The sequence below is a fragment of the Nycticebus coucang genome, chromosome 22 (genome assembly GCF_027406575.1).
Source record: "Nycticebus coucang isolate mNycCou1 chromosome 22, mNycCou1.pri, whole genome shotgun sequence".
NCBI lineage: Eukaryota > Metazoa > Chordata > Mammalia > Primates > Lorisidae > Nycticebus > Nycticebus coucang.
In genome coordinates this window covers 12,630,811-12,655,369 of record NC_069801.1, presented here as the reverse complement: position 1 = coordinate 12,655,369, position 24,559 = coordinate 12,630,811, and the positions used below count along the sequence as shown (strand labels likewise).

The 24,559-nt window shown below is 52.6% G+C and overlaps 1 protein-coding gene across 11 annotated transcripts in view; it reads right to left on the bottom strand.

Moving 5' to 3' along the window:
* ARHGEF10L (Rho guanine nucleotide exchange factor 10 like) overlaps positions 1–24,559 on the bottom strand; it is a 154,261-nt gene that overhangs the window by 96,343 nt on the left and 33,359 nt on the right. For 9 of the 11 annotated variants that reach the window (XM_053575188.1, XM_053575190.1, XM_053575195.1 and 6 more), the window contains exons 2-4: positions 7,177–7,255; positions 976–1,161; positions 158–191 (exon numbers count right to left, since the gene is read on the bottom strand). In XM_053575188.1, coding sequence (XP_053431163.1) covers positions 158–191; positions 976–1,161; positions 7,177–7,213 — 257 coding nt within the window. In that variant the 5' untranslated portion in view covers positions 7,214–7,255. Of the gene's footprint in view, positions 1–157; positions 192–975; positions 1,162–7,176; positions 7,256–24,258; positions 24,330–24,559 lie in introns of those variants that run through there. The other 2 variants (XM_053575187.1, XM_053575198.1) reach the window with 2 other exon arrangements.

The window sequence follows — 24,559 nt, the reverse complement described above, 5'->3', positions numbered from 1 at the left end:
ATAAGGGAAGAAGTAGCTCAAGTTTTAGGGACTGACCTCTTCCCCTAAGCATAGGGTCTCACTGGCACTCCTTCCTGCTTAGCCAAAGACCTGTCCCTAGACCCTACCCAGCCTCCTGGTTTCCAACAGCCAAAGCAAAGGACTGAGGTTCACTTACTCTGTGCCCAGTGGCTCGGCCGCTGAGTCTGGGTCTGTGGGATAAGAACAGAGGGAAAGCCTGTCACTCTGGAGGCGGCCCCATGCACTCAGCCCATCCCCACCCCTTTCCCAGCCTCCCCAGGGTGAGAGGATGGGGCCGGCAGGCCTGAGTGCCTGCTGGGTCCTGCGTCTCCCAGCCCAGCTCCGTCATCCAGTCACCCTACCTGTCCTGCTGAACCACCCTCCACCCTGTGGCCCACATCCCTACGCAACCAGAACCAGCTGCCCCGCCTGCTCCAGGCCTGCCTTCCACCCCAGCTCCTCCGGAAGCCCTTCTCCCAAGCCTGCAGGAAGTTCCAGCTAGTCCAGTCCTCAGATTCTCTCCCAGATGACAGAATCTAAGAGCCCTGCAGCTGCCATTTAATACCAGCCTCATCTTGGCCCTCCCGCCCCTCAGGGCTACCAGCTCCCAAGACAGTTGGGACAGGGGACCTTAGGGAGGGTGCTCTTCTGGCTGGTGTGGATTCTCTGGAAGAAGCTGGCCAGAGGGCTTCAGAGACACAAGCTCTGGGCAGCAACTATCTCCAAAGCAAAAGCCCCGGCCAACCACTTCCATTTACAATGTGCCAAAGTACGCCAGATGTTGTAAGAATGCTAGGAATTTCAAATTCCCTAAGGAAGCAATGGAATGCAGCTTCTTCTTCCCAGTGGTTTTCCCTTTCTGCTTTCTGGGGACAGTGGAGTGGCCATCAGACATCCCTGGGAGCCGGGAGCTTCGGTCTGGTTCTCTATGCTCCCTGCAGCCCCAGGACCAAAAGGTTCCTAGAACTATCTTACCAGGGATGGGGGTGGAGTCGAAGTCAATCAGGGGAGGGTCTGTGTCCTTCTCAGAAGGAAAGCTGGGAACGCCCAGGCCTGCACTGGTGTCCTCTTCATCATCACTGTCGTCAAACTCGAAGGCTTCTCCAGGGTCGTCCTCCAGCTCGGGGGAGGGGCCTGGGACTCCGGGAACCAGCTGATCTCCTGGAAAAGAGGAGGAGTTAACCAGGCTGCAGGGTCTTCCAGGTCTAGTCTAAGGAGACATGGCTGGGGTCGGTGGGCACAAACTGAGCGAGGGAAGGAGAATTTCCAGAGACTAGCTCAAACTCAGGCCAGGTAGCCCTCCTGTGCCCGAGGTGGGGAGAGGGTTGGGTTAGGTCTCTAAGCAGGTGGTGGCAATGCAGAGTGAGGAAAGAGAATGGGTACACGAGTCCTTGAACATATCTTTCCTCTTCTGATTTGCTGGTTTTGTGAGCAAGGAGGCTTTTTAAATGCATCTGCATGTGTGTACAAGCCTTCACGTGTGTTTCTGTGTGTGTTTATGTGTTATGCCCCTTGTGTGTACAAATAAGCAGACAGATGTGTCCTGCACACTGCACTTTATTTGGTACGTTTGGCGGCATGGAACACAGCTGCCTGGGAATATCTGGAGCTTGAAGGCAGCCAGCCTGCAGGTTCTAAGGCATACACTGACCATGGCAAGGGCCAGGGCTCCCTGAACAAAGGTCTGAGGCCGGGCCCCATTCCCTGTTTCTCCCTTCCTGGGAGTCCCCCTTTGTGGCTGTCCTCTTGTCCTCCTCCTCGTCCATGAAAGCTCAACTCAGAAGCCTCGACCACCCTGCCTCCCTTCCCTGTCCTTGCCAATTGTCCGTTTCCTCCAGCCAGTCCTATAAAACGTGGTATGATTTATTTAGTTCCCAATTTTACTCTCCTCCCAGGCTAGGATCCCTAAAAGCAGACTTCCTACCTGCCTGTCCCCTCTACTGTCAGGTCCTGGCCTGACCCAGGCTGGGAGCTTAGCAGCTATTGTCAAACTAGTGAAAATCTTTACCCTAAAGAGCACAACCAGCCCTCACCTTCTCAGCCAATTAACCAAGCAGAGGTGCCCCAGTCCTCTTCCTAGAAGACTTCTTTCCTAAGTGAGGTCCTGACAGAAGCTTAGGGCTTCACTAAGTCCATCCCCTACCTCATGCCAACCCGCTTCAAAGCCAAAGGGACTCCTGGTCTGGTTTTAAACGTCTGCCAAGCTGACCCTTCTTGAGCCACCCAGAGCAGCCCTTTCATGTTGTGTGCCACCATCTGGGGCTCAGATGGCCCTATCTGGGCTCCCACTCACTTGTGTGGTTCTGAGAAAGTCACTCTATCTCTCTGAACCTTGGTTTCTGCCTGTATAAACTGGAGAACAAAAATAGCACCTTCCCCACCAGGCTGCCATGACATCAACGGGGACATAGGCTAGCATTTCCCAGCCTTGGCATTACTGATACTCAAGGCCGGGTAATTCTTCATTTTAGAAAGAGCTGTCCTACACATCATAGGATGCTCACCAGCACCCCTGATTTCTGCCCACTCTAGGCAAGTGGCACCCTCCAGCTGCAACAACCAAAAAGGTCCAGACATAGCCATATATCCCCCAAGGGTGCAAAATCCCACCTAGCTGAGAACCCCTGGGTGGGTGTAGCTCTCATATGCCTGTGTATGTCAGGGTTTTGACAATAACAGGTCCTGGAAGACAACAGACAGGACTGCCTAGTCCATGGGTGTGCAGACCCAGCCCAGCAGGTCCCCAAGAAAGGTTGAGATGGCAGATGGATGAGTGAATGGTGAGGAGTGGATGGAACAGAGAGAGGGACAGATGGGCCAGCAGACAGATAGAAGGACATCTGATTCCAACAATCTCTCTGACCAGAGACATCCGATCCTTCCCCCACAGTGACCCTGAGTTTCCCTGGTAGAATATTTTAGCTACAAACGTAACAAACCCTTTCTTCGGCTGCTCAACTACAGTGGAAGCCCTGAGCGCGCCCTCCTTCCCCAGGGCAAGGGGTCCCTCTGAGAGATGGTGGCCAAATGGAGGCCAGTAGGGAAGAACTCAGGCCCTCATGTTGAGGCTTTGGGGATCCTGCAAGGCAACCCCACAGGGAAGGACTTCTTGAGACAGTGATGGGGTCTGGGCACAAACTCCTTTCCCAGGTGTGGAGAAACAAGTGCTCGACAAGCCCTATACAGCGACCTGTAAGCCTCATATCACGCCCACGATACACAGCCAGCCTCAGAGAGGTGGAGGCAAAGGGACACACCCATAGCCACACAGCTAATGAGGCAGGATGGATTTGCACCCACCTCCATCTGCGCTCTCTGTTCTCCACCGAGCCCTGCCCCTCTGTCCTGCCCTGTGATGACACAAATTAACAAAGGAAACACAGGAGGGGTGGATGGGAAGCTGGATTTGTGGCTCCTAAACTCAGGGGATTCCCGATCAGCATGTTATTTTGTATTTGAATTGTTTGTTTCAGATATTTAACAACATTGTCGTAATATCAACAGAATCGCCCTGGGTATTACATTTGGCATTAAATTACTTCAGATATTTTAAAATATTGTATTACACTCCAATATAATTGATACTGTTTTTGACGCTTCTGTTTCGGCGACACAGTATTAGTGTGCGCACGCACTCACGCATGCATGTTTGCGTGGAATCTTCTCCTCTTCCTTTGCTCCTTCCACTCCAGCCACACTGTTCTCCTTCCTGTATCACGAATGTGCCAGATGAGCTCCTGCCCCAGGACCTTTGCACGTACGGCCCAGAATGTTCTTCCTCCGGTAACTTCCCCCACTCTCACACCTGTATGTCTTTATGTCATCTCTCAGTGACACTGCCATGGAGACACCCTGAGACGGCCTGTTAGCTTGCCTACTTCCTCTTTCTCCACAGCCTTTATCAGCGTGTGACACTGTATATTACTTCTTTCACCATCTGTCTCATCTACTAGAATATAACCTTCACAAGAACAGGTATTCTTGTCTATTCTGTTCTTTGCTGTATTCCCCAGTACAGTGCCCGGCACATAGTAGGCATATTACAAGCTTTTGCTGAACAGACACACACACACACACACTAACTCTTGTTATCAAGCTTATGCATTCTGGTTTTAAAAGTTTAAAAAATAGGCCGGGCGTGGTGGCTCATGCCTGTAGTCCCAGCGCTGTGGGAGGCCAAGGCGGGTGGATTGCCTGAGCTCGGAGGTTCGAGACCAGTATGAGCAGGAGGGAGCCAGAGTGAAACCCCGTCTCCACCAACAAAAAAAATAAAGCCGGGTGTTGTGGCGGGCGTCTGTAATCCCAGCTACTAGGGAGGCAAAGGGCAAGAGAATCGCTAAAGGAAGAACAGAAAAAAAAGAACAAAACTTCAAATGAAGAACAATGAGCAAGCCAGCTGAAATTGAAAGAAAAAAAAGTTTTAAAAAATACTGGACGACATAACCACAAAGTCCCTGCCCATTATCTTAGGGATACCAGACACAAGCTCGTCATGAGTTACGGGGCTTGCCTAACCTGTCCATGCCCTTGGTCCTTGCCCAATTGAATCTGCTGGGCAGGGCATAGGATGGGGGTTTCCCTTTACACAGGGTGGTGTCACAGTAGTGGTGACGGTTTTAGAGTCAGACCACCTGATTTCAGCTCATACTCTTGCCCATGTACTGTCTGTTAAACTGTCCAGTTTTTTGGCCCCTCCAAACTTCAGTTTCCTGATCTGCAAAATGAGACAGTAATTGTAACCACCTCCCGGGCATGCTGGGAGGGTGGAGTGAATTAATACAGATGAAGCACCTGGTGCAAGCTGTGTGGTCACTAAATGCTAACTGTTCTCACGATGATGAATCTACTTGTTATTATCACCATCATTACATCATTGTCATCATTATTATCACTATAACTATTATGATCACAGCTCTGTCACAACCCAGCCCCTATCCCAGGATGAAATGGGTAGTGCTCCCCAACTCATAGGCCAGGCCCAGCCCCAGGCCATCGTTCTGCCCCCGGGCTGTGTCCAGAGACTCAGGTCATGTCCGTAACGTCTTCCTTTAATTGTACAGAAAGCTTCAGTGATCCCATTGACAGTCATCCACGTGTCCAGTGAACAGCTCCTTGCAGCCCTTGGGCCAGGAAGTTGCAAGAGAATTAGACCCTGTGATGGGCGCCTGTCGTCCAGCTACTTGGGAGGCTGAGGCAAGAGAATCCCTTAAGCCCAAGTGTTTGAGGTTGCTGTGGGCTGTGACACCATGGAACTCCCCTGAGGGCAACATAGTGAGACTCTGTCTCAAAAAAAAAAGTAAGACCCAGTCCTCAGGTATCTGGGAGCTTGCTAAGGAGTGAAGGAAGTGGATCCAGGAAAAGAAAAACCAAAAACCCCAGAGACTTAGATGGTTCTGAGAGGAAGAGGGATAATGGGGCTAATGTCACTGGGGCTACAGGAAAAGCTCTGGGTGTGAGGCTGCCCTTGCACCTGGCCTTGAAGGAGAAGAAAAGGCCTGATGGGGTCAGGTGGGTGGTGGCGGTAGGGATTACTCCTGCTGGGGCCATAACAGGAGCAAAGAACAAATAGCAAGTGACCCAGGGGGACTAAAGACCTGATTGAGGAGGCAGGTGGGTCATAGACAGTAAGGTGTTTGGGGGACTCCCCTACCCGGAATTTGAATTTTATTTCAGGAGATAATGGGGCGCTCTAAATGAATCAGAAAATGGCAAAGAGCTGGGTTCAGCCAGATGATACTAGCCAGCAATATTAGATGGAGCTGGAACAATAAATGTTTGTCAAATGTTTGCTGAATAGAACAGAATTGATTTAGTCATAAAAATCTTTTTTCTCACTTCTCACAGGTCTCTGGGTCCCTTGGTGGGTAGGAGAAAGGGAGCAGGGTGCCCATGGCAGCAAGGGCCAGGGACACCACCATGGGACCCAGTTCTGGTCAAAAATCAGGAAACAGGTGTGCTTGTCCCCAAGGCTCCCTCCCAGCAGGCTGCCCTCCCTCCACGTAATTGGTCATTGCTCCTTATCAGAGGAAAAAATCAGAGACTTGTCCCAGGATAATGGAGAGCTAAAAAGGAGCCCTTCTGAGCCATCTGGACAAGTGGCACAACTGGGGTTGGTCACTCAGGCCTCTGATGTTCCTGGACACACCTGGTCCTTGGGAGAATCAGCCCAAGCTGATGCAGGAGTCAGGGAACCCTGGAGAGCTGCCCATCATCTTAGAGAAGGAGGGTCTACATGCTGACGCCCACCCTGCAGAGAGCACTGAGGCTCAATGGGGGAGACGTGGCACTCGGCTCTACCCAGCAAGGAGCAAGGGCACGGCAGTCTGTCCTGCCAACGGCCCATGATGATAAATGTTCATTGAGCAATTGATTACCACATGCCAGTGCCTGACATATATTTAAACCTTGCAACAGCTTGGGAGAGGGTGTCCTTATTTTCCCCATGTTTATGGATGAAGAAACTGAACCATAGAAACACCACGTCCCTTAACAAAGCTCATCATCTAAGTGACAGGGTCAGGGCTCAAACTCAGATCAGGATGGTGACAAAGCCCTCGCTTATTACGCTCTGCCATTCTGCCTTCCCAAAGTGAGGCAAGAGGACGGAGAGCGAAGCCGGCGGGCAAAACAGTCCAGGGTCCAGCTCTTCCTGGGTAGGGCCTGGATTCTACCTGCTGCATCTGAGGCCCCACTGCCAGGGTTGCCAAATGCAAAACAGGAGTTGAATTCAAAATACATTGAATTTCAGATAAACAGCAAATAATTTTGTTCACATAAGTATGTATTTTTCTTTTTTTTTTTTTTCTGTTTTGTTTTGTTTTGTTCTTTTTTCAGCTAAATCTGGCAACTCTACCATTGCTTGATGACTCAATCTTATGGCCTGGCCCTTTCCATTCAACCTCAGCTCCCCACCCTTGATTTATAAGCTTTAGCCCAAGTGCATCTCACTCCCCAAACCCCCATCTGCTCATCTCTCCAGACTACCTTAGGGAGACAGGCAAACCCTTGCCCACAGCCTGCTCTGTGAAGAGAAATTACTTCCATTTTGCCGACAAGGAACTGGGGCAGAGGGGTAAGGCCCCGCACCCAGAGTCAGGCTGCTCCAAAGCTAGGGCCCTCCACCAGCACCGGGTCTCCCTCGGAAGGACACAGGACAGGAAGCCCTGGGCACGGTACCTATGGCAGGCTGTGGAGGTGGGTTAGAGGAAGCCATCAGACAAGGTCCAGCTCAGCCAGCACTGTCCCAGCCGCACGCCTGTGGAGAGAAGGCCAGAAACCTAATTAGATCTCAGCTGAAGTTTCGGCAACAGCGACAAGTCCCTGGCTCTCAACCTCCACGCTGGACCTGGCAGCTCTCACACTCCTTCCCGGCAGCTTCCAGGGCCCAGGGCAGCCCCAGAAGGGCCCAGCCCCACCCATCATAAACCATTAACCCATAGGAAAACTGGCAGCTGCAGGGCCCAAACCCCATCTTCTCAGCAAACCCCTGAAGCCATAGACCTTCCTTTTGCCAGTACCAAGGGACACACAGAAACTTGCTGGGCCCCACCTGGTCCCCTCTGGCTTATAGGTAAGCTCCAGCCCCAGAGTTCAGGACCAGGCTCAGGCCGCCACGAGGTCACGTAGCCAGGAAGAGCCAGGGTTTGAACCCAGGCCACGGAGACCCACAGTCAGTGTTCCTTACGCAACAGCTCTGTTCTAGTGCCTCTCAAAATCCAACCATGCAAAAGGTGCATGATTCAAAATAAGTCTCCCTCCCATCCCAGTTACCCTAACCCCCCGAAGTGACCACTGTGTCCAGTTTCTCAAGAATCCTTCCAGAACTATCCCATGTGCGGGCCAGCACAGATAGGCGTCATCTGCGTGTATGTCTCATTTTATGAAGGAGACACGGGGCACGCTCTGCACTGCTGTTGCCGTTTTTACTTAAATCTTGGTGATGATTTCAGAACAGCACACAGAAATTAGCCTCATTTTTTTTTTTTTATTGTTGGGGATTCATTGAGGGTACAATAAGCCAGGTTACACTGATTGCAATTGTTACGTAAAGTCTCTCTTGCAATCATGTCTTGCCCCCATAAAGTGTGACACATACCAAGGCCCCACCCCCCTCCCTCCTTCCCTCTTTCTGTTCCCCCCCATAACCATAATTGTCATTAATTGTCCTCATATCAAAATTGAGTACATAAGATTCATGCTTCTCCATTCTTGTGATATTAGCCTCATTTTTTTAACAGTCACATAATATATATATATTTTTTTTGATTCAGTGGTAATTTACATAACCCCTATCAATGGGCAGTGAGGTGGCTTTGGCCTGTAGGGAGGCTCTGCTGGGTCCAAGAAGAAAAAGGCATTTTTCTTTTTCTCTTTCTTCTTTTTTTTTGGAGACAGAGCCTCACTATGTCACCCTCAGTAGAGTGCTATGACATCACAGCTCACAGCAACCTCCAGCTCTTGGGCTTAGGTGATTCTCTTGCCTCAGCCTCCCAAGTAGGTGGGACTACAGGCGCCCGCCACCACACCCGGCTATTTTTTTTGTTGCAGTTGTCATTGTTCAGCTGGCTGGGGCTGGGGTCAAACCCGCCAGCCTCAGTGCATGTGGCCGGCGCCATAACCACTGTGCTACAGGCACCGAGTCGAAAGGCATTTTTTATTGTGACTGATGCCACGCGATGCTCTCAGTAAGTCTAGCTTCATATGCAAACTGCTCTTTAAATACAATTTCATGATGATGCAGAAAGAGGCTACAAAATCCAAGATCCTTCTTTTCTAGCCCCAAAAGTCCAATGTCCTTCCCTTTCTCCTCACCCTTCAGGGCTGATTCCTACCCTCCACTTTAAGCCCAAGGAATTTCCCTAAAAGACAGACAGACACTGATATATATAGGGCCTGAGGCTCTGTTTGTGCCATTCCATCTAATTTTCACAAAGTCCCATTTTACAGAAGAGGAAAAACAGAGGCTCAGAGAAGTAAAGACTTGCCCCAAGAGGACCAGGTGACCACACTGGGTTCAAGCCAGGAAGCGCTGACCCCAACGCCTAACCTCAATCCTCTGGTCATCTTCCTGGGCTTCAGGCCTGGAATCAGGGCTGGCATCTGCTATAGGCTAATCTGGGCCCCTGAAGCCCCAGGTCAAGGACACAGGCCAGTGAGCCCTGCCCACACCTGTGGCTACTGTTCTGCGCACACACACACACCACTAGTCTCAGAAGACAGTAGGGGTGGCTCGGAGCAGCCCTTTGCCACCACTACAGACCCTCAAAGGGTCAGGGAAAAGTTCAGGTGACCTGAGACTACCTGGGTTCTTCTCAGTAGCTAAGAGACCTTAGACGTGATACCTAACCTCATCTGTGGGCCTCAGTGTACTCATCTACAAAATGGGGGCTTACAAAAGTACCCACCTCAAAGAGCTGGTAAGAAAACTAAGGGTAAATACCTGTTGGTCTGTGGCTGTCCTTAACATTCATTGTTTCACCCAAGGCACAGGGCACAGCCAGCATAGCTCTGCTTTGGGAGTCGGGACCCAGGCTGGCATCCATCTTATCACTGCGGGCAAGCCTAGCCTCGGTGTCCCCACCTATAAGATCCGGGTCCTACCACCTGTTCACGGGACTCTGCAGGATCTGTGAGGTCAGCAACAAAGCTCTGGGCAGGCTCAGTAAGCGCCAAAATGCCTGTCCTTAAGCTGGTACCACCAAAATGGATGACAGCAAATGGGACCCTGTTTTGGGATCCCACAACCCAGAAGTACAAGGGACCCTGCAGAAGGTTTGCTGGGGGACCTAGGAGCCTAGAACTTCACGCTTTGAGAATCTGGGGCAGCAAGATCCTCTAGCAGGCTGTGCTCTGCCTCGTGCCCACAATGTGACTGCAGGACAGCACCTGCCCAGACATCTCCAGGCTGCCACCAGCAAGGAGCCCGCAAGGTGTGGGTGTGAAGACACCAAGCAGACATGAGGGTTTGAGAAGTTGCCCGTCTTATTTCCTCATCGCTATTTTTTTTTTTAAGTCTTCCTGGAACTATGCGTGGTCTGGAAGCTTTCAAGGTGGGAGCCTGTGATGCCGCTGAAACAGAGCTCTCTCTGAAAAGCAGTCCAGAACCGTCCTTCTATGAATGTCTCTGGCAAAAGAGGCCAGCAGGCTGGTGAAGGAGAGTCGTCTGAAACCAAACGTAGCCCCACGGAGGATTACATCTGCTCCGGGATTCCCACCGTGTCTTAAAAGCATATCAAGGAAAAGGGCTGGAAGGAAATTCACTGAGGTATAAACAGAGTCACGCCTGGGGATAGGGTTATAGATTTCCCCTTTACTTTCTATTTTTCTGAATTTCCCAGATCTTCCACAGTGAGTTCTATAACGAGGGAAAATCAAAATAACCACTCTTATTTTTAAAAACAGAACTAACCCAAAACCATCATGGCATGTCGGAACCAGAAAGCAGCTCCAAGATGGTGTTGCTACTCTCGCCTTCCAGATCCAGAGACTGAGTCCAAAGGCGTGGAAGGGACTTGCCTGCAGCGCCCGAGAGGAGGCAGGCAAGTGGTGCCACTTCAATGGTGGGAGTAATACTAGCACCTGAGGACTCTGTGGTGGGTGGGACAAACTCCACAGTGCCCAGCACGGAGTCAGCTCTGGGCAAACACTGGCCACTTGCCATCATGGTGACACTAACCATGCTATGCTTGGGTGATAGGGTTACAGGAGACTGTCTTCTCTTGGGGGTCACCTTTTGAAAAATGGACGAGCAGGCAGACCCCTGAGCAGTTCTCTTAATCACTGTGCAGAAGAGCCAGAAAGCTGCTCTTTTTTGGAGGTGCTCACAGGGCGAGCTGCAAGGGACCCAAGGAGGAGGCCCCCAACCCCAGGCTGTAGGGTGTGCCCACCAGAGGCCTGGAGCAGGTTAAGTTCAGGGACAGGACCAGGTCAGCAGCTCCCACCACCCTCAGCTGCCAGCCCTCCAAGTAGGTGTCTTCCTGGCTCTGTCAAATTGACTCACAGGCTTATCTATTCCCCCCACCTCGGTTCAAAGTCCATCCTACCCAGGGGCCCCATTAGGAAGCCCTCCTTCCACCTGCACCTGCCCTCCTCACTAGTGTATGAGACTCACCCCATTCTGGATCACCTCCCACCTCCCAGCCAATTGAGGGGCTCCAATCCCTCTTCCACCTGAATGAGTTCTGGAGAAACACCCCTGGAGGGCCCTGCAAGTCTGGCAAGCCCCACCAGTCTGCCAGAAACGTGAGGACAGGGAAGGCTGGGGGAGGGCAGTTGGGGCCAGGCAGGCAAGGGTCAGCACCCCAGAAACTGAGTGAGCAGCAGATGCTGGCACATCCGAGTGGGGTGGCCTTGCCAGAGGCAGAGTGGCTGCCACCCACCTGGCATAGAGGAAAACAAGGAACAGAGCCTGGCCCAGACACCCATCTCAAACTCTGGCCTCAGAGGCATTCTGGAGGTGTCCATCTCCCGGAAGTCAGCAAGGAAAGGGGGACAGGGAAAGCCAAAGTGCTTGGACTGTGAGAATCAGCTCCCCAAGTGCCAGAGTTCTCAGAATGGTCCCTCTGGCTCTTCACGCCCACCGGATAAGCACTTGGCCTCACCTGCACTGCCACAGTGCCTGTTCCACAGCACACACCTGACCGCATCACCCTATCACTTCAAACCCTTGCTCATCACCTTTAGAATGAGGCCCAGGTCTTCAAGGCCCTCCAAGGTCCACCCCGCCACTGACTCTCCACTCCCATCAGCTCCCGGGCTGTCCTGGACCCTGCTCCAGCCTCACAAAGGGCCTTTGCTCAGGCTGTTTGTTCCCTCCCGAAGGAATTCTCCCTCACAACCAGCAAGCAAAAAGCATACTCCAACTCAACCGTCAATACCCAGACCCAGTTCCTCCTCCTGAAGCCCCCCACAATCCATTTCACGCAGTAGTTCCCAGCCCTGGTCATGGAGCTTTTAAAAAATACTTGTGTCTAGGGTGGTGCCTGTGGCTCAAGGAGTAGGGTGCCAGCCCCATATACCAGGGGTGGCGGGTTCAAACTTGGCCCCGGCCAAAACTTTTTAAAAAATAATAATAATAAAATAAAAATAAAAAATACTTGTGTCCCAGGCCCAGGCTCATGTCCAGACATTCTGATTCTACAGTGGGCCCATGGCTACTGGCTACAGAACACAGGACAGCAGGACACCCACAGCTCTGTCCTCAGAGTCCCTCAGTGGCTCAGAGGTGCAACTGGTGGTGGGCCAACAGACTATTTCCAAGGTGATGCTGGGACATAGCCCCTATTATAACTGTCACCCTCACGGGCCTGTAACCTCTCCAAGGGCACTGAGTTTCTTTTTTCTTTTTTTTTGAGACAGAGTCTTACTACGTTGCCCTCTGTAAAGTGCTGTAGAGTCACAGCTCACAGCAACCTCAAACTCTTGGGATTAAGCAATTCCCTTGCCTAAGCCTCCCGAGTAGCTGGGACTATGGGCGCTGGCCACAGTGCCCAGCTATTTTTTTTGGTTGTAGTTGTCACTGTCGTTCAGCAGGCCCAGGTTCGAACCCGCCAGCTCCCGTGTATGTGGCTGGCACCGTGGCTGCTGAGCTACAGGCACCGAGCCGGCACTGAGCTTCTTTCCATCTTAGTGTCTGTCATACTGGCTCGGGGTATGTGCCAGATAGCAGCTGTGACCGAACAAAGAGCCTGGGTTGTCCCTGGACCTGTGGAACTCCAGGTGTGGGGCTTTGGCCCAGAGGAGGCGAGACCAGATGGTGGTGGGGCATCAGCCTCGGTGGAAATCTCAACCCTCCCAGGGTTCTTGGCCTAGGAGGAAGACAAGGGGATGTAAACTGGATGGGGTTGGAGGTGGTGCAGGAAGTGAGGAAGGTCCAGGAGGAGGGTCCAGGAAGCCCTGACTGAGAAGAGGGCCCATGGCTACTGGCTATGGAACACAGGACAGCAGGACACCCACAGCTCTGTCCTCAGAGTCCCTCAGTGCAAAGGGCCACCTGATGGAGACTCTAGGACAGGGATGGCTCCTAGGGGCTCTGGAGACAGAGAAACTGCCTCATCCAAAAAACACAGGCAGAGCTACAGCAAGAGGAGGGGGCGAGAAAGAGGTGTGGGGTGTGTGGAAAGGGGCTCAGGCTGGGTCCAAGGCAGCTCATCTACAGCTCTCGGGTGGCACCATGGCAGGAACCCACTGCTCCCAGCCTCCTGTGCTTGCCTGTCAAATGCAGATGTGAACAAGATGAACTTGGACAACACTGGCAGGTTCTTAATGAACGCTAACCCCCTTCCCGGAGTTTCTGCCACTCCTTGAGGACAGACAGCAGAGTCCTATTTCACAGACCACTAAACTAAGTCCAGGCCAGACTTACTCTCCCAGCATGCCAGCCCTAGATCACAAAATTCAGAATGACAATCGCTGTCACCTCCCAAGCACTACCCTGTACCAGGCCCCATGCCGAAAAATTTAACTTTCACCTAATTTAATTCCCATAGCAGATGAGGAAAATGACGCTGAGAGAGGAGGGACATCCCCAAGGCCACACACAGTTACTGAGCTTAGCATCCCTGGGAAAGTGAAGGCAGGACCTGGGGCCAGTGGGGGGGGGGAACACCCTCCCAGGCCCTGGAGGGAGTTCCCTGCAGGTGCCACAGCTGCAGAATCTGCTTAAGAGACAACAGGGCCCAGCTCCTCCCCTTGCCCACCGTAATGGGGGCAGCTCCAGCTTCCTGTCTTCACAGGAGAGGAGGGAGGCTCTGGGAAGGGGCTGGGGCAGGCTTGGTCACCGGCTGGAGCCTTGGACAATGAAGGCTCTGTCCACAGAGCAGCCTTCCCTCCCCAGCTGACCTCCTAGGCAAGCCCCTGGTCATTGGTCTGCAGGCAGGAAGCGTGAGGAACTGGGAGGGGGCCCAAGGAGCAGGCCTCTGTGGGAAGGAGCCCCTGGGGCCAGGCCAGAGGGGACCCCTGGGGGCTGTTGCCTGGGAAACCAGAGCCAGCCAGGAAAAGCTTCTGGACCAGCCTGCCACGGGGGCTGCAGCCAGACTGCTGTCCCCAGAATCCCCCTCCTTTTCTTTCCTCCCAGGCCCCAGACATATTAACCCCTTTGTCCCCAGTGATCCAGGAAAACCCTCTGGTATCTACTAGCTGAACTGTCCCTACTCTTCCGTGGAGGGCTCCAGACCCTGGCCCTGGAGCACCTCCCAGATGGACCCTGCGATGAGGCCCCATAGCTCCCACCTAGACACCAGGAAGGGCACAGCAACTAGCCTGAGACACGGGCTCTGCACCACCATGCCACCTGTCCAAGCCTTCCCTTCCTCAAGTTCAGCACCTAGCACAGGGCTCTTGGGCCAGACAGCTCCAATACTAGCCCCACTGCCAGACTGCTCCAATACCAGCCCCACTGCGCCATTGCTGAGGTCGTGGGTGAGGAGCGGTTCTGAAATCCTGCTGTGTGCAGTCATCTCCCTAAACTGAAGCAAATTCTTCACTTGCAGATGCCATGGAGGAGGGTCAGGCCGGAGACAAAGACCACTCCCAGGGAACCATCAGAGGAGTGTGCCTTGTAGACACACTGCTTGCTTAGACATAAGACTTGCTTCCCTGTGTGAGTACAATGGGGTGTGCATGTCAGCAAGTGAGGCTCTCATGGGTTCAGATAAGGAATGAATAAGGTAATACCCTTGGCCTGGCACCAGGCAAGAACTCACCAAAGGCACTGCTGTCACTACCCTGTGACAGTCAGACAGGAGTAAGGGGCCAGACACATTTCTCTCTAACATCCAGGGGATGGGACTTGACCTGCAGGCAAACCCTCCTCTCTACACCTGCTGGGCTCACTACGCTGACCTTATACAAGGCTGGGCTGAGGCAGATGTCCCAGGCTCCCACAAGTACCCAGTACAAGGCACACTCCTCTGATGGTTCCCTGGGAGTGGTCTTTGTCTCTGGCCTGACCTTCCTCCATGGCATCTGCAAGTGAAGAATTTGCTTCAGTTTAGGGAGATGACTGCACACAGCAGGATTTCAGAACCGCTCCTCACCCACGACCTCAGCAATGGCGCCCCTGGCCTGCCCCAGCAGGGCAGCACGCTCACTGCTTCCTACCTCCTCAGCCCATGAGTCTCCAGGTGGGGAGAGCTGAAGTCCCTCCCCCTTGCCTGGCCTCTGAGCTGATGCCAGAATGGGATGAAATGAGGCATGGAGGGTGGGGAGGAACGTGCTTTGCATGGCACAGGAATGTCTTTCTGGGGTGGAAGCTGAGACCACCAAAAGATACCTCAGTTCCCCTTTACTGAATCATTCCCAGCAAAAATATATATGCTGTGTTGCCGCTCATCTTTAACAAAGCACACAAAACCTCCCCTGACCTCCATGCCCTCTGCCCAGCACCCCGTCTCTCTGCCCTACTCTATGACTCCCCCAAGAGTGGCCATCAACTCATCCATCACGTTTTTCTGGGTGTGTGCACCCTCTGCTCCACCTGCCAGCTCACCAGGGTCACCAGCAGCCCCACAGTGCCGAATCCAGTGGCCAAACTTGGTCCTCATCCTGTTCCACCCATCAGCTGCTCCCACCTTTCCACCCATACCCAGGCTCTCCTTCCTCTGCCTCCAAACGCTGGAGGCTCCCAGGTCAGACTCTGTCGCACCTCTTCCACCTGGCTCCACCCTGGGCAATGGACTCACCTCCAGGGTCCTCATGCCACCAACTTGGGGAAGCCCCTGCCCAGCAGTCTGCTTTGCACTTTCACGCCATGATCAATCAGGCATTTCAATCTTAACCATCTGCGTAGACTCCTGATCACCACTCCTGCCCAAACAAACAGACCCCATCCCTTCCAGCTTTCCCTCCCCGCTGGCAGCTCCATTCTGCCAGATGCTTGGGCCAAACCCTTGGAGTCATCCTTGCACCTGTCTCTTACACCCACATCCCATCTGTCAGCAAACGCTATCAGCTCCACCTTCAAAGTACATCCCCACAGCTACTGCCCAGACCCAAACCATACCATCTCTTCCTGGACTGGTCTCCCTGCTCCCACCTTTGCCCCCGCCACACACACACTTTGTTCCCAACACAGCAGAACCCCTGAATGTTTTGCCATGTCAGTCAGAGGAGGCCAGAGTCCTCTCCTCGTCTTCTGGGGCTCCACATGTCACAGCCCCCATGACCGCCCTGACTGCATGTCCTACATCTTCCCCCCATCCACTCCCATCCCACCACCACGCAGCTCCTTCACCGCCCCAAGCACACTCCAGCTTCAGGGCCTTTGGGCTTGTTATTCCTGCTTCCTGACAGCTGTTCCCCCAGACAGCCACATGGGGGCGCCCTCCCCCTCAGGGCTCTGCTCCAAGGTGGGGTATCAGAGAGGCCTTCTCCAGACAGCCCATAGGCGTGCCCACCATGCTCTTTCCCTGTGCCCCCTGACTTCACAGGAGTTAACACTTCACAACTGTACGTGCACAGACATGTATTTTAGTTACTTGTTTCTATCAGTGGCCTATGAGAATGTGAACCCCACAAAGGCAGGTCATGATCATTGCTGCTCATTGCTCTTACCCTCAGCCTGGCACAGGCCAGGCACACAACCAACTCCAAGGCACACTTGCCAAATGTATGAAGGGATCCCTGGTCCCCTGTCAGCCCCTGGGAAGAAGGTGGCCAGGGCAGTGGGCGCCTACTCCCAGCATTATGCTCCTCCCTTCTGAAATCAGCCTGAGCCCAGGACAGCTCCTCCCTGGCAGACTTCACAAACAGATTCATTGCCAATCTGCATAAGGGGCGGTTCCCCAAAGCCAGTGTGGAAAGAGGTCTGGGGCTCAACGCCAGACAAGAGGGGTGGGGCAGGGCGGGAGAAGGACTTGGACTATTTTTAAAAATTCACTCCCAAAAAGACCACATTCTCCTTCTAGTGAGTCAGAAGCATGTGACCAGGTGAAAGGAAAAGGACCTGAGAGCCCCGATAGCTATCACCCCCAGTGGCTTCTGGCAGGCAGGTATGTGCCCCCAGCCTCTCCCACCTGGCAAGTGCGGGCCCTTGGCATCTTTTCAGCTCTGCAGGGATGGGGCAAGGCTGGGCACTGGTGTCCAGGGCTGGTAGACCACAGGGAGCAAGCTAGGCCTCCTTTTCAAAGCCCACATCATCCAATCTGATACCAATCTGTCTCTTTAGACCTAAGCTCTGGCTCCAAAAGGGAGGAGGGGTCATCCATTCTGTTCCCACAAGGGAGTTCTGGGCAGGAAACAATCTTCACAAAACTCGGAGCTAAAATAGCTCAGCACACTCTCTCCCCCAAACCAAGACAGGGCGAGGCAGCCAGTAGTATCTGAGGTCTTCTGAAATGCAAGGCCAGAGTGGAGCCACAGGACACCCAGAGGGCCCTTAGCCACATAGCCCAGGATGGCTCTGGCTGAACTCTCAAAGCTGCCAGCACTTAGCACTCAGGCCAGATGTGAGAGCACTTAGCATTCAGGCCAGCTGATCTCTGAGGAAAGGAGTAGATCCTGCACACTGATCCAATGCCACCTCTAATCCTTCCACTGACTCCACAAGGGGTTGGGGACATCCCACAAGGTCAGGATCAGCCCCATTTTACAGTAGAGGAAACTGAGGCTCAGAGAGGCAGAGAGATCTATCCAAAGTCAAGAAGCTGATCAGAGGCAGATCCACACTTTGATTCAAAGTCTGTCTGATTTCCAAGACTGGACAGATCCATCAAGCCAACGGCCCCATCCCACTCCCTTGCAATTGGGCTGGAGGTGTTGGGGATCAAGAGGGGAGGTTTCAACTATGGCAGGGGTTTGCCCTGAATCCTGCCTGTCCTGAGCTGGAGACAAATCCAGGACCAGGGAACTGTTCCCAATCTACCCAGGGAACTGTTCCCAACTCTCCTCCTTGTTCATTATGAGTTTTAACAAGAACCAAACTGGTGCTGACCGACCCGGCAGTACAAATCATGGGGAACTGGAGAACTCAGATGCTGCCCACACCCTGGTCCCAAACTCCCTGCTACTCTCCCTCCTGCCTTGGCACTGAAGCCATGGTGAGTGCCAGGAGCTGCGAGCCCACCCCTGCCTAAGTCCTGCAGGTGAAGACCAGACCCGGCCGCTTGCCACTGAGCTCCAGGATGCTCCTCCTCTGAAGCTGTCTCTGGTGTGCCTGGGGGCCCAGATCACCCCTGCTGCCCTCATCACGCCCTGGATATAGTTTCTAGGATAGTGAGTTCTGTGATCAAGCCTGCCAAGATCCTGGCTGTGACATGGAGATAGTCTTTTACTGCTCTGATCGCTGATTCTTCTTCCATCCCATGACACCTGTAAGAATCTCCAGGGCATCGGGCTGTTCTAAGGATTAAATTAGATAATAATTCACAGAAAGTGCCTCACTGAGCACCTGGAACACAGTACATGCTCAATAAACATTTGTTGAATGAATGAACAACCCACTCCTCCCACTGGCTGGCAGCAGAGGCCTACAAGTGGTAGGCACTGGCCAAGAAGGAGCAGTATCCCAGGCTCGAGCTGAAGGGTCCTAGCCACCCCTCATCACTGCCCTCCAGAACCTTCCTGGGACAGTGAAAGCAAGGTTTAGGGCAGCAGTTCTCAACCTGTGGGTCGCAACCCCTTTGTAACAATGAAAATACATCGCAGCATTAGGCAGGTTGAGAACCACTGGTTTAGAGGCAGCCCCTCCCATGGTGCCTGACTACCCAGTACTCACCCCCTGCGGGGAAGGGATGACCACTGCAGTACTCTGGGATAGCCACCAGCATGGCCTGACCCTGAGAAAACACTTGGCAACATAAGCTCCCCAAAGCCCCTACCTACCTCCTGCCTTCTTTAAAGTCAAGATTCCAAGGAGGAGGGTCAAAGTCAGGAAGGGCAAGATCCAACAACTAGACAGCGAGGCCTGCGTTGCCTTAGTTGGTGCAAAAAACAGCAATGACCAGCTCCGTGCAGACAGCCAAAGAGGCATTCCAATTCCCTGCATGTGTAGGGTCAGAAGAGGGCTGGCTCCAAGCCACCTGCAGACACAGCCCCTTTAGGCAGAGTGCTCCGGCTGGACAACCGGCCCTGGGAACTTTTGGGATGCTTCCACCTCCTGGCTGAACCTCAAAAATGCTCTGCTAAACTTGGGGACAGCAAGCCCCCTCCAGGCAGCAAACTGACAATGACCCACCAGCATGTTCCCAGCTGCCACCTGACACAGAAGCATCCCATGTACCCTGCAGAAAGAAACCAGCAGCCTGGGAAGGCCGGGTCAAGGGCTCCCTCTCACATGCTGCCGGCACACAGAAAAAGTGCTCAGAAACACTGGGTGGAGGCGGGTACACCAGGGCCTCCTGGACACTGGCTTCCAGACTGAGCCTTTGCCAGGTCCATCCCAGGTCTGTCCTATGGCCAGGTCCTTGGGACAGAGGACAGGGACACCACCCAATCAGGATGTAAACCAAGACATGAGTGATAGTGTCACATTGCTATGCCTACCATGTTAGAACCAGGGTCCCTGGGTCCCACACCCTCACTCTAGGAACTTTTAAGTTCAAAAGCATTCAAGGGGGAGACAGAAAAGCCAGCCCTATCTCTCCAGGTCCCTCTGCCTTCCAACAACCTCTCCTTGATCATTCAGCACATAGTTAGAGAGCACTCTTTGTGATAGGCACCATCTGAGGCAATGAGATTTACTGATGAGCCAGACAGCCCTGGTCCCTTGACCACAGATGAGGGAGAATAATGGGCTGAGACTCAAATGGACAGTCAAACGTTCCAACTCTACTCCAGTTAACCCTCCACCTCTGTGTGGCCTGGGCAAGGTGCATCACTGCTCTGGCCTCTGAGGGCTCTTCCACATCCCAGCAGATATTTGCATTTTATGCCAAACCAGATCACTTATGCCCCCAAAGTACATAGGGATGTTGGGGCTGAGGGAGCAGCTCTCTTGGATTTTAAAATTTCATTAACTTACAGATTTACTGACCCATCTAAGGCAGTGGTTCTCAACTAGAAGCTATTTTGTCCCCCAGATGACATTTAACATAATCTAGACACATTTTGGTTGCCACACCAGGTGGGAGGAGGGGGATGCTACTGACATCTGGTGGGTAGAGAGGCCAAGGCTGCTGCCAAACACCCTCAGTGCACAGGACAGCCCCTACAACCAAGAATGACCAAGCCCAGAGGACAACAGTGCCCAGGTTGAGAGTCCTCAAAGGCCTTGACAAGATCTGGGGGCATCTGGTGGAATCCTTTGAGGATCTAGAAGCAGACAATGGCCTGTTAATGTGGGGTAGTGTTACCGTTATTAGTCACGGGGATACAAAGACGAAGGCCGGTGCCACTGGTTTCCATGGCAAATAAATACCAGGATACAAGTCTCTAAAGAAACTGCACTATTCTGTATTACTTCTTTTTGTGGATGTCCCCACCAGACTGGTGACAGAGACCACAACCGGCTTACCTCTGTGTCTCTACCACCTGGCCCAGGACCTGGAATACAAAACATGGGGACAGAAGGAGATTACTGCAGCCTTTTTCAGGGGGCCACATAAGATGTGCCCTCGGCATCCAGCAATGTTTCTGGCACTGATTAGCTGGTTAGCAAATGTCTCCTGAGTTAAATTAATGAATAAACAACCAGACTGTGAGTTCTCAGAGGGCAGGAGCTGTGCTCTCCTCCCCTCTGCATCCCGGAGCCTCACCTAAGACATGGCTCAACCCTCCACACACATTCATCAAGTATCCCCTGATGTCATGTGGTGGACAAGATGACACAGACTCTACCCCTGGAGCCCCATGTCCAGCAGGAGATGGAGAATTAAACATACTAACTACCACAACCAGGGCTTCCAAGGGGGAGGTCTGAGGCTGCAGGAACTCCTGAGAACAGCCCTGAACCTAGACGGGGTAAGTGGGCACAGCCTGTCAGTTAATTTTCCATGAGAGAAGGAACAAAAGCATGGAGGTTCATCTCTGCAATGCCTAGCACTCAGCAGCAATAAGCAAATGTGAAGAAGAAAGAGGGAGGGAAAGGGGTAGAAATGGGGGCTGGCATGTCTGAAAGTTTGTGTAACCTCAAAATTCATAGGTTGAAACTTCACCCCCAACGTGATGGATAAGGAAGTGGGGTCCTGGGGAGGTGATTAGCTTATGAGGGTGGAGCCCTTGTCAATGGGATTAGTGCCCTTCTAAACAAGGCTGCAGAGAGCTAGCTTGTCCCTTTCACCATGTGAAGCAATAATGAGAAGACTCCATCTATAAGGAACAGGCCTACACCAGATACCAAGTCTGCTGGCGCCTTGACCTTGGACTTCACAGGCACCAGAACTGTGAAGGATAAATGTTTGCTGCTTATGAGTTTGTGGTATTTTCTTTTGGCAGCCCAGTTGGATGGGGGCTCCTGATGGGAGTCAAGTGGCCAGATGCTACCTTTGCTCCTCACCCCTCCAGAGACCTAACCCAGGTGCTGATTGAGTGGAAATCAGTCCCAGTCACTGGACACAGAAGAAAGGCAACGGCTCATTGGGCTGCTGCTATCACTGAAAAATAAGTGCCAAAATCAATATCATAACACCTAGTACAATCAGTACAGCAGTTGCATGTACCAATTGCTTGCCAAGTGCCCCATGTTATCTCAGCCCTGTATTCCTATAATTACTTCAATCCTTCCGAGAACTCTCTGACAGAGTTCTGCAGTCTTTTTCAGGGCTGCTACTGAAAAAGGCTGCTACTATCATCTGCATTTTACAGATTAGGAAACAGAGACACAGAGAGGTTAAGAGAATTGCTCAAGGTCACACAGACAATAAATGGGCCAGCTGGGATTTGAACCCAGGTCACTTAGCTGCAGAACCTGTGCTTTGAGCTACAGTATTTGTATCTTCAAATGTAAGTCACTAACTGGCCACCAATCAGCTGAGCGCCTGTGCTGCCTGGGAAACACTCAAGCGACCATGAGGACCTCATCCACGGAAGCTGGTAGAACAGGCCCCACAGGGCAGCCCATCAGGGAACTACCAAACAAAGTGCTCCAGCCCAGTTGCCCTGGGCCCCCGTCAGGGCCTCTGAATGCAGTCTCCCCCTTCCCCCCCTTCCCCAACAATCTATCCAGGTCCCAGCCCTAGGTCCCTGGAACGGGTGAATGCAACACAAGTCTCACTCTGAGTTGTGGTCCAGAGCCAGCTGGGGGCCAAAGACAGGAACACGTTCCCATGAACACCTGGGACTCACCCTGGCCAATTTAGCCACTGTCCCATTAATGCACCACTGCCTGAGCCAGCATCCTGCCCTCACCACCCACCCATGCTGCAGCTGAGGAAGAGGATGATGTAGACCAAGCCTGGAAGGACCCCCTTCCAGGGGGATCTAGCAATAGATCTAGCAATCTAGCTAGGTCTAGCAATATCAATCCCCCTCCTAACTGGCTCCTTGAAAGGTGATCCGAGTGGCAGCTGATGGCAGCAGCTATGGGCTGTCATTCACAGCGCTGACCCAGCAGTTGCATCTGAGCCAAGCGTGCTGTATCTTCCCACAATCAGTCACTCTCAGCCAAGGGAAGGATCTTCATGAGGCTAAAAACCAAACTGTCAGCCACAGCAAGAATTCCTCCTCGAGGATCCTACCAGAAGGGTGGATCAGAGCATGGGCTCCGAAATCAGGCAGTGTGGACTCCAAATTTTGGCTCTACAGCCTAGCAAATGCCCAACTTAATCTCTCTAAGCCTTGGTTTATTCATCTGCAAACTGGGTATAATGACGCTCCTGAGAACCAGGTAAATCTGTGGCTCAGCGGGTAGGGCGCTGGCCCCATATGCCGAGGGTGGCGGGTTCAAACCCAGCCCTGGCCAAACTGCAACAAAAAAAATAGCTGGGCCTTGTGGCTGGTGCCTGTAGTCCCAGCTACTTGGGAGGCTGAGGCAAGAGAATCGCCTAAGCCCAAGGATTTGGAGGTTGCTGTGAGCTGTGTGACGCCACAGCACTCTACCAAGGGCAATCAGGTGAGACTCTGTCTCTACAAAAAAAAAAAATAATAATAAACTCATTCATTCCTTCCTTCAAGCAATATTTATTAAGCACCTGCATGAGCCAAGTCCTGTTCGGAGTACTTAAGATACATCAGTGAACGGGAAAGGAAAAGGCTCTCGGCCCCAGTGGAGCGTGCCTGGCACCAAGAGGCAGGTGCTCCACAGATCACACTCACCCCAAGCCTGAGTCACCCCATACCCTCACACTGGAGCTCCTCCTTCAGCAGAAGATTTACATCACTCAGGAGAAGGGTCTGATAAATAGAGATAAATCTTCCTCTCCCGCAAGCCCTGCCACCACCGCAGCCTTAACCTCCTCCTCCAGTTTCTCAGAGCAAGACTTCTCCTCCTGCGCAGGCCACACTCCCCAGCTGCCCCTCCCTCCCTAGGGCCTCTGTGGCCCTGGTCAGAGGGTCCATGGCCACCTGCCATGGCCCCAAGACCCCTCCCTCCCCACATCAATCATGCTTCCAGGATGTGTCCCAGGCTGCCGCCGTCCTTATTAGTTCAAGAAACACCTCTCGGGTACCCACTATGTGCCAGGGAGTAATCAATGCTGGGACAGGGCACCACCTGGACTGCATTTCATCATTGCAAGGTCTGGGCACACATGGGAATGTGGCAGCCTCAACTTACAACCACAGAAGAGCACATTGCTAATGTATTGAAAATCAACACCGTCCCTCCAAAAGCAGCCTCCATACTTTCCTGCTAACACGTGTGAATTCAAAGTGACAATAATTCACCCAAAATCCCAACTACAACTCTCACTGGCTGGGAATAAAATGAACACTCACCATCATTTTCTTTTCTTTTTAAAGTCCATAGCACCTAGTATGTCAAGGTGGTCTCCCACCTCCATACTAACCAGACCCAACCTGGCTTATCTTCCATAGTCAGATGAGATCGGGCACATTCAGGGAGGTATAGCAATAGACTTATGATTACTTCTGAATCTCTACTAAACTAGGAACCATGATTCATGTGTTATTTCATGTGATCCTCACAATACTAAGAAGGGGAGAGCCAGGTCCCCATCTGACGCCCTACTCAGTCTCAAGGCTCCCAGAGGACAGTGGCTGACTCCATCAGTTTGCTGCTCTGCCTGCAATTTCTCCTTAAGCCACAGGCACCACCCACTACCTGCAATTTCTAACACCGCATCTGGTACCTAATAGGTCTTCAATAAATGCTGGTTGGCTTAAATTGAATAAGAAACTGAGGCTCAGAAAGGCAAAGAGACTTGCCTAAGCTCATGCAGCTAGGGAGCAAGCCAGCCAACCTACGGCCGCGGTCTGTGCAGCTCCAACGCTTGTGTTTGCCTCCCTTGGAACCTTCCTGATTAAGCAGCCGGCAGGACCTCTTCCAGGACAGACTTCCCAAGGCAAATGTGCCACCCATCCAGGCCCCAAGAAAGGAGAGGTGAGAGCCACAAGAGACCGTATTAGGGAAAAGTACCAGAATGGAAAATAAAAAGTGCCCTGGCAGAGGAAGGGTCATCCTTGTGAGTCATATGCCCCAGAATAGTCCCTTTAGAGGTGGCTCCAG